General features: G+C 42.2%; 1 protein-coding gene across 3 annotated transcripts in view; it reads left to right on the forward strand.

Annotated features, from left to right (window-relative positions):
• Window positions 1-16,347, forward strand: part of KIDINS220 (kinase D interacting substrate 220) — an 86,757-nt gene that overhangs the window by 38,159 nt on the left and 32,251 nt on the right. For all 3 annotated transcript variants that reach the window (XM_084826685.1, XM_084826687.1, XM_084826686.1), the window contains exons 15-22: window positions 617-782; window positions 2,689-2,840; window positions 3,688-3,977; window positions 4,303-4,443; window positions 5,246-5,489; window positions 5,668-5,756; window positions 7,320-7,464; window positions 11,584-11,746. In XM_084826685.1, the coding sequence (XP_084682811.1) occupies window positions 617-782; window positions 2,689-2,840; window positions 3,688-3,977; window positions 4,303-4,443; window positions 5,246-5,489; window positions 5,668-5,756; window positions 7,320-7,464; window positions 11,584-11,746 (1,390 nt within the window). The remainder of the gene's footprint in view (window positions 1-616; window positions 783-2,688; window positions 2,841-3,687; window positions 3,978-4,302; window positions 4,444-5,245; window positions 5,490-5,667; window positions 5,757-7,319; window positions 7,465-11,583; window positions 11,747-16,347) is intronic.

Raw genomic sequence — 16,347 nt, forward strand, 5'->3', positions numbered from 1 at the left:
CCCAGCAAGCATGGCTTATGTGAGGGTTGTTTAACTTTCACATAACCTATGCTTGCTGGGTTCGCACAACAACCCCCAAGTGGGGGTTGCATATTCAAAATGGCAGCCACACACATCCCATTGTGCCACAGCCTCACCATGGGTTAAATAACGCACCGTGGGCTGTCGTTGCATCATGTGAACTTCCCCCCATTGTGTTCCATTAATAAGGTTATTGCTTAATGCTCGATGGCACTTTCAATGGCAGTGATGTAGAGGGGTACACAATGCATGTGTGCTAGGATTTCCATATTCCCACAAGGTCCCCTCAAATTGCCCTTCTGTGAAGTAAAATATTACTTTGGGATATAGTTTGGTATAAATTCTGGGAGAATTTAATAAGTAGGGTGGGATCTGTTAGGTATGTATATTAGAATTGCTCACTGCTTCCATAATGCTTTATCCAGAAAGATGGCACTGGAACTAAATTAAGATTTTTAAATGATGATGTTCATATATAGCAATGACACCAGTTAAAATGTGCTTGGTGTCAATGGCTTTTTATGTGTTACTTTTTCCTTTTAAATATTATATAACTGCTGTTAACATTAGGGTATTTGTAAAACATCTTTTCCAGCTGTGATATACTTTGGTAGCCGAAGAGAAGGCGAGAACTGGAACTGGGCATGGGTGTTGAGTACAAGGTTGGCAAGACACATTGGCTACATGGAGTTGCTTCTTAAACTCATGTTTGTGAACCCACCTGAGCTGCCAGAGCAAACGACTAAAGCCTTACCTGTCAGGTTAGAATGGTTTAACACATTGTTCTTCCCTTGAAAATAATGTCAGAGCTTTTTTATTTATTAAAAGAGCCAATAAACACACCCAGACTGAATTTGAGATACTGGGCTATGATGTTTATTGTTGTTGTTGTTCAGTCGTGAAGTTGTGTCCGACTCTTCGTGACCCCATGGACCATAGCACGCCAGGCCTTCCTGTCCTCCGCTCTCTCCCGGAGTGTGCTCAAGTTACGATGATTATTACAGTGTACTAACTGATATTCTTCTAATACTGGCTGCACAGCCACACATCTGTGTGGGATTGCACAGCCAAGCAGGAAATCTGTTCTCTTCAACTTTCTGTTTTACTACAATTTCTTGGAACTGAATTTGAAAATCTTTAGGTGGCTGTACTGTGAAAACATTGTTTTTCATCCTGTGTATATCCACCTGTATCTGGATTTGTTAATTTATAACTGGGTTAGTCTCTTAGGATAATTACCCAGCAACAAGTTATATAGAGAAAATTTTCACAGAATTTTACAGGGTGTCCAGATGACATCATCAGCATCCACTTGTAAACCTCCCATGTTTTCCCACTGCCTTTTCCATCTTTTTTCTTTCTGTGTAAAAACATTTAAGAAAGGGATGGAATAGCTGCACAATGTCTTCTGATTGTTAGTGCTAGGACCCTTCCATCTGGAAGCATCCTGGTACCAGTAAAGAAGTGTGTTTTCTAATATAGCTTCCAAAGCTTTACTAGAGTTCCTCTAAGGCTGTCCTGCACAGTGTGACATGCCTTTGCCACTTAGTCTTTCACTTACCTGGAATCCTCATTAAACACTTGTTGGAATAATTGCTATATTGCATTTTTAAGAGTTTATAGAGTTACAAAGTCTTTTTTTTTTTAAGTAGGGGCAAGTAGTAAATAAAAAACGATTGTGAGTGGAAGAATACTATATTAATAGCAGCTCAGCAGTTTAGCCATGTGTATCTTAATGACAGGAACTTAATGACCGAGGTACTTTTGGTGGGAGACAAGAGGAGGCTGGGGGATGTTGACCTGGTGTTGAATGGGGTATGGCTACCCTTGAAAGACCAGGTCCGCAGCCTGGGGGTCATTTTGGACTCCCAGCTGTCCATGGAGGCTCAGGTGTCAGCTGTGAGCCAGACAGCGCTGTATCAACTCCATCTGATACGGCGGCTGCGCCCCTTCCTTCCCAACCATCTGCTCCCATCGGTAGTACATGCCCTGGTCTCCTCTCGTTTAGACTACCGTAATGCGCTCTACGTGGGGTTACCCTTGAAGACGGTTCGGAAACTGCAGCTGGTACAGAACGCGGCGGCTCGCCTGATTAAAGGCAGCCGCCGGCGAGATCACATCACTCCAGTGCTGAAGGAGTTGCACTGGTTACCAGTTGTTTTCCGGGCCAAATTCAAGGTGTTGGTTTTGACCTTTAAAACCCTATATGGTTCCGGCCCAGCCTATCTTAAGGAGCGCCTCCAGCAGCACCAGACAGGCCGCTTAACAAGATCAGCCTCGGATAGCCTTCTCTCTGTCCCATCAGCCAGGACAGCTAGACTGGTGGGGACGAGGGAGAGGGCCTTTTCTGTGGTGGCCCCCACTCTGTGGAACTCCCTCCCTAGGGAACTCCGTCATGCCCCCTCTTTAATGAGCTTCCGTCGTGCATTAAAAACGCTGTTTTTCAGGCAGGCGTTTGGGGTGGGTTAGGGTATTTTAGAAAATGTTTTTATTGTAGAATTTTATTGTTTTAAACTGTTTTATTGTACGTTGTACATCGCCCAGAGTGGCTGGGTGACCAGCCAGATGGGCGATTAATAAATTTAATAATAAATAAAAAAAAAAGGAAACACTTCTTCCTACCAGCCAAGAATGATCTAAAGCTGTTCGTTACATGTTTGTCTCCAGATTTTTATTTACAGATTACAATAGACTGTCCAGTGTAGGTGGAGAAACGTCTATGGCTGAGATGATTGCCACACTCTCGGATGCCTGTGAGAGAGAATTTGGTTTCTTAGCAACACGTCTTTTTCGAGTATTCAAGACTGAAGATACTCAAGGTATTTTTTCACTGAATTGCTGGATTTTTTAAAATATTTTTTTCTGAGGTTACCACAGAAATGGTTCTTTTTTATGAATACATTTTCCCTTAAGCATTCAGACAAATATAGTAATCTATTTTTTCTAAATGTGGTGTTTCTGCTCAAGTTAGAAAAGTGAACTGCAAAACTCCAACATACATATATTGGTCTTCTGCCAATATTAGGTAGGAAGTTGCATTAAAAGTAGATAATTAAAAGGAGATAATCAAAAGTTTGCATAACTGTATGAAACCATATGACCACTTCATTACTGTACCTGTTGACTTGTGTTACCTTAGAAAGTCTACAGAGAAATATGCACCAGAGTAGCTTTCTTAGGAGGATGTAATTTGGGATCTGAGCTTTGGTAGCATCCCAATATTAACTCAGCTACATTGTCACCAATCTACTAAAGCAATAATCACTCCAGTTTTCCTGTAGCTGCTTACATATTAATTGTGTTGGTTTATTTGCTTCCAAGCTAACTAGTCTGCAGTTCCCTGGACCTGCCTGTCTTAAAAGAAAAGAACTACATTTGCTGTTTCAATCTTAACGTATAACTATTCCCCATGTGGAGTTATATATAACAGCTAGGGTTTATAAGATATGCCCAGTTGGCTTCTTCCAAATCCATAGGAGAAAGTGATTAGGCATCATGTTAATTAGTATCTTTGGAGTATAGTATGACATGTCCTTTAGTTGTCCTGACGTATGTTGTTGAAACTCATCTCAGTCTTAAAGTAGCAGACTGTTAGATTTGGTAGTTGCACTTGAGTGTCCTACTGAATTTAGAAATGCACTTACCCATTGCTGGTTTGTTTCCTAGGTAAAAAGAGATGGAAGAAAACTTGTTGTCTCCCATCTTTTGTCATCTTCCTCTTCATTCTGAGCTGCATTGTTGCTGGGATCACTCTTATAGCTTATTTTAAAGTGAATCCTGAAAACATGACCGTGAATGCTGTTCTGATATCATTTCTATGTGTTGTGGGTTTGGGCTTCATCTTGAACTGTCGCACATGGTGGCGTGTGATGGACTCGGTTTTGAATTCACAGAGGAAACGGCTTCATAGTGCTGCTTCAAAGCTACACAAACTGAAGAGTGAGGGATTTATGAAAGTAAGAATTAACACTTTGTCACAACAAAAATATATCAATTGTGAGTTGGGTGGTGCCTGTTCAACTTGTAATTAAAGAGTAATTAGTCATAAGAACAGAGTACTCATTAATTATATTATTGAACATTTCTATCTTGTTTTTCGGTAAATACATATTTGATCCCTACTAAATCTAAAGAATACATTTTTAGTTATAATTGCACAGGAGTGTTCCAAATAGTGAAAGTTATGTCATTTAAATGAGCTTTATGTTTGAAAAATGTTTTCTTTATCAACATGATGGTGGTAATAACACTATCCTTTTAAAATTATTTTAATCTTGATAGGTTCTTAAATGTGAAGTGGAACTGATGGCAAAGATGGCGAAAACCATTGATAGTTTTACGCAGAATCAAACTAGACTTGTGGTAATTATTGATGGATTGGATGCATGTGAACAGGACAAAGTTTTACAGATGCTTGACACAGTAAGTAACACCATTTTTACTGTTTTACTTATTACCTTTTAAATATATTGAAATCAGTACAGTGTGTGGAAATTATATTTGTTTTATACAGAGAAATTTGGCTCCAGTCCAGGTAAAGTTAGTTGTGACTAAATCCTATTGACAGCAATGGAACAAATTAGTTCAACTACTTAAATTCATCACTTTCAATGGGTCTTGCAGTGCAAACCTATGCATGTTCTCTTGGAAATGTCCCACTGGGTTCAAATCAAATCAAGGTGTCTTACTCCCAAATAAAGGTTCACAGAACTGTAATCTATTAGTCATGATTACCTTCTTTTTAAAGAGATTACATGAATATGGCTAAAATATAAATAAATTGGCCAAGTAAATCCTGCAGTTGAAGAGTGGCATATTGCTTCATTTTCTGGTCTTTTTTGACCTAACTGAAAAAGGCAATGGATCCAGAGAGTCCCTTGCTTGAATGGAAAGTGCTTTCATAAGGAACTCCTTCCCTTGATGTCTGCCAATTCTCACTCTCTGCAGCAGCTCCCTATGTCACGTCCCAAGCCATTTTGGATGGTCCCTTTTACACACACACACACACACACACACACACAGCTGCCACCTCCATTTTGCCTCCAGTCTACTGAACTGGGGGCAGGGAGCAGCACATCACAGAAATGGCAGGCAGGAGTGCAGAGCTGAGTGTATCCCCTAGTCTGGCCCATTGGCTCCTCAGTGCCACGGTCTTTTCACCTTGAGCTACTTGTGGTGGTATCCTTATAGTTTTTAATGATATAATTGATGTTTCTTTTCACAGGTTCGAGTCCTATTTTCAAAAGGCCCATTTATTGCCATTTTTGCTAGTGACCCGCACATCATTATAAAGGCAATTAATCAGAATCTGAACAGTGTGCTACGGGACTCAAATATAAATGGACATGATTACATGAGAAATATAGTCCACTTACCAGTCTTTCTTAATAGTCGTGGACTCAGCAGTGCTAAAAAGATGATGGTAGCTGCAACCACAAATGGAGATGTTCCATACTCAGATAGTTCAGGTATAGTAGCAGAGTTATAAATAAGCAATCCGCTAATACCATTTTATTAGTATTAGATGGAATAAATATTTGCAAGATTATTTATATATTACTATTGTTTATATATTACTATTTAATAGTAGAAATTATCTGTTGTGTTGTAAAAGAAAACACATCTTAACATGAAATTTTTTCTCAGGATTCCATGAAGAAGTTGATCGAAGAGTTTCACAAAATAGCCTGGGAGACGTGACAAAGCTTGGAAGCAAAACAGCACTCAACAGACGAGTAAGAAACAGCCAGTTTGAAATCTTTCAGAGTTTAACTAATTCATGGAAATGTCTTCGGATATTCTAGCAAACAGCCATTAGGTCAGGTACTTAGTTGGCTTCCTTAGACCCAATGCAGATATGATCAAATCCTTGGCATCCATGTAGAAAATAATGTCTAACTTTTGTGACTGCGTTGACAGCTTCTGCTTCCTGGCGGTAAAAAATGGGGCCCCATTTTCATGTAAATTGCAGCTAGAAATTAGTGCTTGGGAGCTTAGTCCATGTTTAGAGACCATGTTTATCTCTTGTATATATTTCTATTCTACCATTTTTTTAAGACAAGCCCTTAGAAGGTGGCTTACAGTAAAAATGTTAAAAAGAAACAAATATAATAAATACAACAACCTAGTAAAAACAAATATGGGGCCAGCAATAAGATCAATAAAAAGCTTGGAGGAAAGAAGAAGAAGTCTTTAAGAATCTCTTAAAAGCCACAAGAAAGGGAGCCATGCAGTTCCACATCCATGGGGATGCTTCTCATCGAAGATTTTTCAGCATATGCTAAGCTATTTTGGCTTTAAGATAATCCCTACCAGATCCAGTTCTTAGGAAAGCTGTGGCAAGCATTATACCTTTTGGGTCTCTTTAGGGTGTGTTGTGGAATGCTTGTTGCATTTATTCATTCCATCCTGTTACCTTGGCAGAGCTGTAGAAGCACACTGAGAACAATGATTTGCATTATTTCTGTAATAGAATTCTTTTTTGATATCTCTATTATGTTCAAAAGGTCTTACAGAAGTTTAAGTGCCTTTCTGATGTTCCTTCTCACACTGAGACCCTTATGCTCCATAGGAACGTACACCATTATGTCAGAAACACAAGTTAGTCTGTCTTTTGCAAGTTCCACATCTCTCAAACATTTGCATCTGCCCTGAGAGTATTGGGTTAGATCCAGAATCTGCTCCTGTGGATGGATTGGCTCCTTTCATCAGCAGGAGGCTTCTGATCCAGGAGAAGAATCTTGATGGTGGCATGAAGGAGGCAGCAATCTTCAACAATCCCCCCACCCCCGTCCCCCATGCCATCTCAAACCTGCTTCAGAGGATTGGGAGACGCTCCAGAATAGTGGCAGAGATGTCCCTGGGGGATGCAAGGGAAGGGGAATCAGTGAAGATTCCCCCCCCCTCGCTTTTTGCCAGAAGGGGGTTGGAGTCAATGGTCTTATAGGCCCCTTCCAACCCTACTATTCTATGAGTATTGTGAGCAGGACTTTGCTCAGGGAGTGGTCCCACCGGTAGGAAAGAAGCTGGATCCAACCCATTATGCGTAATATCAAAATAGTATATTGTAAAAAGCAACAATCTTTTAGAAGAGCTACTGAAATAAAACTTATTGCAAGAAATACTTAATATTTTCTCCTGGTGAGAAAGGTAGGTCTTAGAGTTTTAAAGTAATTTAGTCTGCTGCCCTGAGTGCATCAATAAAATATCTTTCCTTTTCAGCAGACTATATCGAGAAAATAATCATATATACATATACATACATATATAAAAATACCTGGTTTTGTTTTTATTATTAGGATACTTACAGAAGAAGACAAATCCAGCGTACCATTACACGTCAAATGTCTTTTGATCTGACCAAGCTACTGGTTACGGAAGATTGGTTCAGTGATATTAGCCCACAGACTATGAGGCGACTGCTCAATATTGTTTCTGTGACAGGTATGTTTGCTTATCATACTTTGTTTATCAAAGTCAGGCATTTAATATTCACGGTCTTTATGCTGTATGTAGAGTGCTGTCTGGGTATCGTAATCCACTAGGTGCTTTCAAAAGCTATACAAAGATCTTGGAAAGAAAAAAGGGGGAAATTGTTTACACCATTCATTGCGAATGAACCTTGAGCTTGCTCTTAACCTTCCAAGCTGAGCCACAGAACTGAGAAACAGCAAGTGATTTACATTTATATTACATTATTCAGAAAGTATTCTCATGATAACTTATAACCACAACTAAGTCAAACTATTCAGAGAAAACTTGGGTGCTGTCGAGCAAGCTGCCATATGTATTCCAGCGTTACATGTGGTATAAAGTGTTTTCATGTTTATGGTTAGTGATTTCTCTCTCTCTGGCATAATGGCTTCTTAGTTCAGTTAAAAGCTGTATACCTTCCTTCATGTAATGGTGTTGGCTGAAAAAGAACAAAATGATGGCACATTTTTAATTTGTTTTGAAAAACTGCCTCTTGTATTATCATAGAAATAAACTGAAGCCCACCCCTGATGGTTGGATCCAGACTTGCCCTTCCTGAAATGGAAGGATTTGAATCAAGTGGAATCTCCCATTGGAGAGGGGGATGGGGGTGATTTTCTTTATGTGAGGTGTGAAGATGCATCCAAAAGGATGGGTTATCTCCTTGGCTCTGCCCTGGAAGGTAAGGGTCATATGAATGTGATTTTAGAGTGTTGCTTCCTTCGGCTCCACCCCCCAGTTCCTGCCCAAAGGCAGTTCCTTCCCTGCCTTTGCCCAGGACAGTTCCCTCTCCTTGAGTTTCCACTCCTTGAACTTCCTGAACTATTCTAGATTCTTTCCTCTTTATTTTTCTTCCTTTCAGGACTTTTCTCTGTATTCCTGTATTTTTTTAAAATCCTTTTTCCTCTTACCTTTCCTCCTTTGTCCTGATGTCTCTGATAGGAAGGGAGCTTCTTTAAGAGGATGCATATCAGAATTGTTAAGGTTCCTTGTGCTTGACAGCGCACCTCCTCGAAGAACTTGCTTATGACGCACGAGCCTGACACCCATCCCCCATGCCTGTGGCCATGTCTCCCAAGCCCTGTGATTTCCCTACTGCATCTGGGCAGGGCAGACTCCAGCAGCAACCTCACAAGACTGAGGATCTCTCATCTAGTTCCAAGGAAGTGGCAACGGAGCTTGACCAATGTTGCAGTCTTATGGAACCTGCTGAGCACATTAAAGATCCCAGTGAAGGCCCCGGTGCCAGAATCATCAACATAGAAGATGCTGTGGCCAGTGTGCAAGGTTTGGGACCTGCTCAGAGGGGAGGCCAGAGCAGTGCTAAGGTGTAGGCAGCCATATTGGATGGTAGATTTTTTCCATGCCAAAATGATGTGGCACCATCTTTGGCCTTCCAGGCCTACCCAGGCCCTCAACAGCCTCTTAAATATCAGAGTGGATTTCCTCCTGGACAAGCATTCCCCCTGCCCCTCCTTCTCTCTCTAATGAAGATCAGTTTATTCAGAAAATAAGAACTATGATGGTTAGTGAACTTCCTGACCAGATCCAGGGTAAGCAATTTCCAGGTAAATCCTGGGTGGATTCCATATCCCTGTCTGCAGACAGGATCTCCAAACTAATCCAAGAATCTAGATCCCTGCACTACCTCAAGGGAGCAGACCTCATGACCTTAGCACATTGTCTCAACTGAACTCATTATCCCCTGCATCCAAGCTCTCCCATGGGCAAGGTTACACTCCATCCACTACGCTGGCTCCTTCTCTCCTACCAGCATGACATTGCCTGCAAGCACGACAGGTTAGTTCCCATTCATCCAGATGTAAAAACAGCCCTCATTTGATGGAGGAAACACTCCAGTCTTCAAAGAGGAATCTCCCTCAGGTATCCACCTGGATTAATCCTGACAATTCCAGCCTGACAGGATGGGGGCCCACTGCCAGCATCAGGTAGTGCAGGGCATATACTCTGCAGGGTCACCATGTTTTATTGTGCACAATGTATCAACAAAAATGGACAGTCGGGGAGGGGCCAGATCCAAATCACTTCAAAAGGAAGCAAACCTCCTGCTGGTGTGGGTGGAGCACTCCATTCCTCAGCCCAACACATCCAAAGATGCTGAATATGACAGCAGACTACCTACCTGCCTCAGCTGGAAATACGTCAACCCATGCAAATGACCATTGAACTCCCAACTTTTTCTGCAAATTCAGCATCAGTCAACAGACCTTTGAGCCCCTATGTACAGTGTCCCTTAGACTCCTTTCAATTAATGTGGCCTTCCTAGTGGCCGTTACATCAGCCAGGAGGGTTTCAGAGCTAGGGGCCCTCTTAGTGTGAAATCACCTCTGCTTTTCCAACAACCATGCCATGATCCTTAGACTCAATCCATCTTTCTAAATACATTCTATATTTCATCACTTCCAGGAACTGGTTCTTCCCTCCTTCTGCCCAAATCCTTCTCATCTGTCTGAGGAGTTAAGGCACAAATTGGACTTTCACAGAGCCTTGAAGATCTACATTTGCACGGCCAGGGGTTTCCACCTCACTGATTCCATGTTTGTGTCCTTTCATCCAGCGTCTTTTGGGGAAAAGGTCTCTAGGACCACCATAGCACGTTAGATTAAGGCATGCATCAACTTTGCCTACAACAGACAGCACATACCTAGGCCTCTATACCTCACTGCACATTCCATCAGTGCAGTCGCAATCTCTGCTGGTTTCTTCACAAATGCTCCTCCATCTGAGATCTATAGAGGAGCTACCTGGCCAACTCCTAACACATTTACTTGTCACTATAAATTGGACCCCTTTGCCTCTGTGGAGGTCACCTTAGGCTGGAGGGTGCTGCAGCGGGTGGTATCTCCACCTTAAGATCAGCCATAAACCCTACTATAAAATTCTCAGCTGGGGTGCATCCCATTCTTTTGGACACCTCACATCATACAGAAAATGAGATGTTGGAGACTCACCATGAAGGTCCATTCTGGTATGGTGTGACCAAGGTGTCTAACCCCACCCTTTCTGGGTGGCTGACAGGATGACTGCTTACATGCACCATAGGTTAGGTTGATCTCCACCTGTGATCTAGCTTCTCGGAAAGAACTCTTGTCCCTATATGTTTTTTGGTGTATATTTTCCATGCTAACTGCTTCACTGCTAGACTCCTGTTTTTTGCTTGGCTGTGGACAGAGCTGGGTGCAGAGCCAAAGGAAGCAACACTCTTAAAAAAAACACAATCACGTGATCCCTGCCTACTTTTAGACGCTTCTGTCACATGATACCAGAATGGACCTTCAGAGTGACTATCCAATATCCCATTTTTGCTAATTTCTTCCTTCCCCCTGAAGCCCCCATTGTTTTGGAAGGTTCCCCAACCTTCCAGAGCACGTTTTAGGGGGCACAGGAGGAAGGGAGAATCTGAAAAAATGCTCCTTTAATAATTCAGTGCCACTTTAATAATTCAGTGCCACTTTAATAATCCGATGCCACTTTAATAATTCTTCTTTACAGGGTGGCTTGCTATAGCCTTCAGAGGTGTAAGTTATCATTTGGAAATTATTTAACATCTTGGGCAGAATCCAGTGGTGCCATTGCATGCGCGGCCAGCCCTGCTGTTTGCAGTCCTTGCGTGGTCCCTACCACTTGCAGAACAGTGATGTACCACTTCCGGGGGCAATCCCTGAAATGAGCCAGTACGCTCCACCGACCTGCCCCTTCCAGAAATGAACGTTTTCACTAATTTCGGGGCTCGTCCTTGGAAGCGCTATGTCACCGTTATGCAAGTGGTAGGGGCTGTGCGTGGACCAGAAATGGCAGGGCTGGCCACACGCGCAAGTGTCCCATTGTATCCTTCCCCTGGAGAAATGCTAGTTACGGAACTTAACTCTTGTTACATATTACATGCATTTATCTTTATTTTGTGGAGATGTGAAATATTGCTGTACATTGTTTTAAAAAGTATTTGTTTACTTGCACGAAAAGGTTCAGACATGCTCACTATTTTGTAACATTTTAGTTGGTCCTATCAGAGATACTACTGGACTGTGGATTTTGAAATTTACCTCAACAGCCTTTCATATTTTATAGGACGTTTACTGAGAGCTAATCAGATCACCTTTAACTGGGATAGGCTGGCTAGCTGGATCAATTTGACAGAGCAGTGGCCATACAGGACATCTTGGCTCATATTATATTTGGAAGAAACAGAAGGTGTTCCAGATCAGTTAACTTTAAAAACCATATATGAGAGGTAAGTATGATTTTGATTATGGGAAACATTTGTTGGTGATATTAAAAAGCATTTAACAACAAATGCATTATGTGATACAATCTGAAATTCATTGGTGTTATCCAAGTAATTCCCCCTCCCACGCAGAATGGCTTTCAACAACAGAACAGGGATGGGGTGATTACCCCTTCCCCTATCCCCCCCCCCCCCCCCGTGCACCTTCAAAATGTGCTGTGGAGGGAGCAGGACCACAGAGATTGCAGTGGGAAGGAGAAAAGGCATGAGCCAAAGTCTGCTTGCGCAATATTCGGTTTCATCACCACCACCCTCCACAATAAATATGAATAGTTATTTTGAGGTTAGACTACTTAAGGATGAGCAAACATCTAAAAGCTGTGCTGTATCAGGTGAGTACTTCAAATTTTTGCGAAGTAAGCAGTAAATGTATATGTGTGGTATGCTATAACTATTTTTGATTACTGCAACTTGAGTGATTATTGTTAATTATACCAAGTGATGACGCCCCATGACTTGTTAACAGCATTGGGTATAATTACATTTATGGTGGGTGAGTAAGGCACTGTACAATTTGACATCTGTGAATATGTGAGCATTTCTGAATTGTAGTCTGTGACATCATATTTGCCCCTCACTGTATCCCTGCTGCTTTTCCAGTATGGCACAATCTAATGGTATTCACTCAAGGGATTTCAGATCCTCTTCAGAATATAAATTTAAGGGATACTAATAAACTGGTGTAGGGTACTGGCCAAGAGACTGAGCCACAAATCATGAAGTCCCTGTTCCAAATATTGTATCTGTCATGAAGTCACTTGGTAGCCTTAGGCAAACTTCTCTCTTCATTTGCAATAATACTGACTTATAGGATTGGTGTAAAGATTATAATAAGATAATATACAGTCAGGGCCAGAAATATTGGAACAAGGATAACTGTTTTGGCAGTTGGCCTCTGTACACCGCCACATTGAAGTTGAAAGGGAACACACCCAGATGGGAGCAAAGTCAGGACTTTCAGCTGTAATTCAAGGGGTTTGGCAAAAGTGGGGCATTAACCATTCAGGAAGTACAGTCAGTGGCATACCCCCCCCCCATCGTTGGTGGCTCATAAGTAATGGAACGAATGGCTGACAAGCAGCTGCATGGCCAGGTGTGGCCTGTTTCCTGGGTACCCCATGACCAGTCAAGCACATAAAAGGCCTGGAGGTGGTTCTGAGTCTTACATTTGCATTTGGTAGCTGTTCACTGGAACTCCCAACATGAGGCCCAAAGAGGTGTCCATGTGAGTGAAAGAGGCCATCATTAGGCTGAGGAAACAAAATAAACCCATCAGAGAGATAGCAAAAACATTGGGAGTGGCCAACACAACAGTTTGGAACATCCTGAAAAAGAAGGAATTAATTGGCAAGCTCAGCAACAGCAGAAGACCTGGAAGACCACGGAAGACAACTAAAATGGATGACCGCAGAATTCTGCTCATGGTGAAGAGGACCCCTTTCACAACATCTAGCCAGGTCAAGAACGCTCTTGAGGAGGTAAGCATGTCATTGTCAACATCTACAGTCAAGAGACGGCTTTATGAATGTAAATACAGAGGCTTCAGAACAAGGTGCAAACCACTGGTAACGCTCAAGAACAGAAAGGCCAGATTAGCTTTTGCCAGCAAACACCTAAAAAAGCCTGCCCAGTTCTGGAACAAGATTCTTTGGACTGATGAAACCAAGATTAACTTGTACCAGAATGATGGGTAGAGAAAAGTATGGAGAAGGAAAGGAACAGCTCATGATCCAAAGCATACCACATCTTCTGTCAAACTGTCAGGGTGGAAACTGAGCCCAGAGAGCCCCAGAGCAGCACCTGGCAGAGATTCCTCCTGCCGGCATTCCAGAGATAGTTAGTGACCTGGGTAGTGAGGGAGTGCGGGAGGGGGGCTTCTTAGATGCTTGACGCAGATGCAAAGAGCGACGAGCGATGGAGGGCGTGGAAAGGAGGCGTAGCACCCGTTTGGTGCACAAGCAACGGCCGCCTCCCATGGACCCAAGGGAAAGGGAGGATCTCTCCCTAGCCCATAAGTTCTGGGTCTTCAAGTGACTCTCTTTCAAACGGAAATCAACTGCCTGCCTGAAGCTTAGGCCACGCTACTGTTCCTTGCTTTAGCCGCTGGTGATTAGCATCTGAAAGAGTCATTAAGCTGTAATGGGATTAAAGCTTTGAAAAGAATTCCCTTTCGTCTGTGTCTTGAGTTGGCTATTGGAATCTACTGAGAGAGGCCGCCAAGGCGTTCCTGACACAAACATGGTGGAGGCAGTGTTATGGCATGGGCATGTATGGCTGCCAATGGAACTGGGTCACTGGTGTTTATTGATGACCTGACTGCTGATAAAAGTGGCAGGATGAATTCTGAAGTGTATAGGGCTATACTTTCTGCTAAGATTCAGCCAAATGCTGCCAAACTGATAGGACGCTGCTTCATATTGCAGATGGATAATGACCCAAAACTTACAGCAAAAGCTACCCAGGAGTTTCTGAAGGCAAAGAAGTGGGATGTTCTTCAATGGCCAAGTCAGTCACCTGATCTCCACCCAATAGAGCATGCTTCTCACTTACTGAAGACAAGACTGAAGGCAGAAAGACCCACAAACAAGCAGCAGCTGAAGGCAGCTGCAGTAAAGGCCTGGCAAAGCATCTTGAGGGAGGAAACTCAGCATTTGGTCATGTCCATGGGTTCCAGACTACAGGCAGTCATTGACTGCAAAGGATTTTCATCCAGGTATTAAAGGCGATCCTTAAGTTTGAAATGATGTTGGTTTGTTCCATTATTTATGAGCCACCAATGATGGGGTGTGTGTATGCCACTGGCTGTCCTTCCTGAATGGTTAGTGCCCCACTTTTGCCAAACCCCTTGAATTACAGCTGGAAGTCCTGATTTCGCTTCCATCTGGGTGTGTTTCCTTTCAACTTCAATGTGGCGGTGTACCAAGGCCAAGTGCCAAAACAGTTATCCTTGTTCCAATATTTCTGGCCCTGACTGTATATGAAGTGTTTTGAATGCTTGAAAGCACTATACAAATATTAAGTAATAAACATGTTTACTGCCATCTGCAGCCTTGTGTTCCTTTTTGGATACATTTTGATACATCTAAGAATTAAAACAGATCTCCAAATTGGCATGAAAGCCAAATTACAACCCCCAAATACAACATAACAAAAACATAATATAAAATCTTTAACATATACAATTTAAAAACAATTTAAATCAGATAAAAAACAGTCATGATACTGGGACCTGATAAAAAGAACTGACAGTAAAAAACCCATCAGATACCTGGGAGCAGAAGAAAGTCTTAGCCTGGTGCCAAAGAGATGACAATGTTGGCTCTGGGCAGACCACAGTGGAGAGGGCATTACACAGTTGGGATCTAACACCGAGAGGGTGCTCTCCCTTGTTGCCATTGGAGGAGGCACTTGGAGGAGGGCCTCAGATGCTGATTGTAGTGTCTGGATAGATTCATATCAGGACAATATTAGAATCTGAATTTGCAGGATCCCCCTGTGTAAAAAGCTGATCAGACTCCCTTGGATGACGAGATTCCTGGCAGCCTTTATATGTATAAGAACCTATGTAAATGGAACTTTGATATGATATACTCCATCTCTTTGATATTGTGAGGTACATGGGGTGGTGCAAGGCAAATAAAAGAAAATGTGTGCTTTTACAGGGTTAAACAATATAATGTGGATATATCCAAATAAAATCAGAAGATACTACAGTGGAACTAGCACCTCATAAGTTAGGCAATAATTTTCATGCTAAGATGACGGAAATAGGACATAGGATGAACAGTGAAAATATTTGTAACATTTTTGGGTGTGACCACATGAAAATCAACTGGCACAGGAGTATCCTGTGACTCCTGAGAATCTGCAATCCTCTGCATACCAGTGGAACTGTAACTCTCTACAAGCGTATGCAAGTGAAACTGTTCACATGGGAATAGAGTAGTGGATGGAAGGTAGCTGCGTGTTCCTAAATGGTGGTAGTGATGAGATCATTTTGACTGATGTGCTTGCATAAAATTGGCAACAAGATCTAACTTCAGTGCAAGTGTTTTATTTATGTTTTTTCCCCAAAAGTATTAATAATGTAGAAAATATTCAAAATATACAAGTTTATGCAATTCATACACTGTCCCAATATCTCCAAGAAAGCCCTGAACTTCAGTTCTTCCATAAAGTCAGTGTCTGCTGCACATATCCAATACCTAGTCTGAGTGAGAAATGTTAACTTTACAGATAATATATATCACCTAAACACAATCCTATACCGGGCATTCTGCAGAATATAACACAGAGGTTGGCAACTTGCAGCCTTTAGCCTAATTCCAAAAGCCGTCTGCATGTGATCAGTTCTGACTTCTGGCAAGAGTGATCTGTCCCTTTCTTGGCAGCCTGCTGTGTGGGAAGGAAGGAGAGAGAAAAGGGGGTGGCAGAAAGAGAAAAGTAGTTACCTCCCACTTTTGGTTCAGTTCCTGCCCACTGCTAGCTTTAGCCCCACTTACCACTGACATGTGGCCCCCAACAGCTTACCCATGAAGAAATGTGTC

The sequence above is a fragment of the Heloderma suspectum genome, chromosome 1, assembly GCF_057233095.1.
Source record: "Heloderma suspectum isolate Gila_16-S chromosome 1, 16-S_ref, whole genome shotgun sequence".
NCBI lineage: Eukaryota > Metazoa > Chordata > Lepidosauria > Squamata > Helodermatidae > Heloderma > Heloderma suspectum.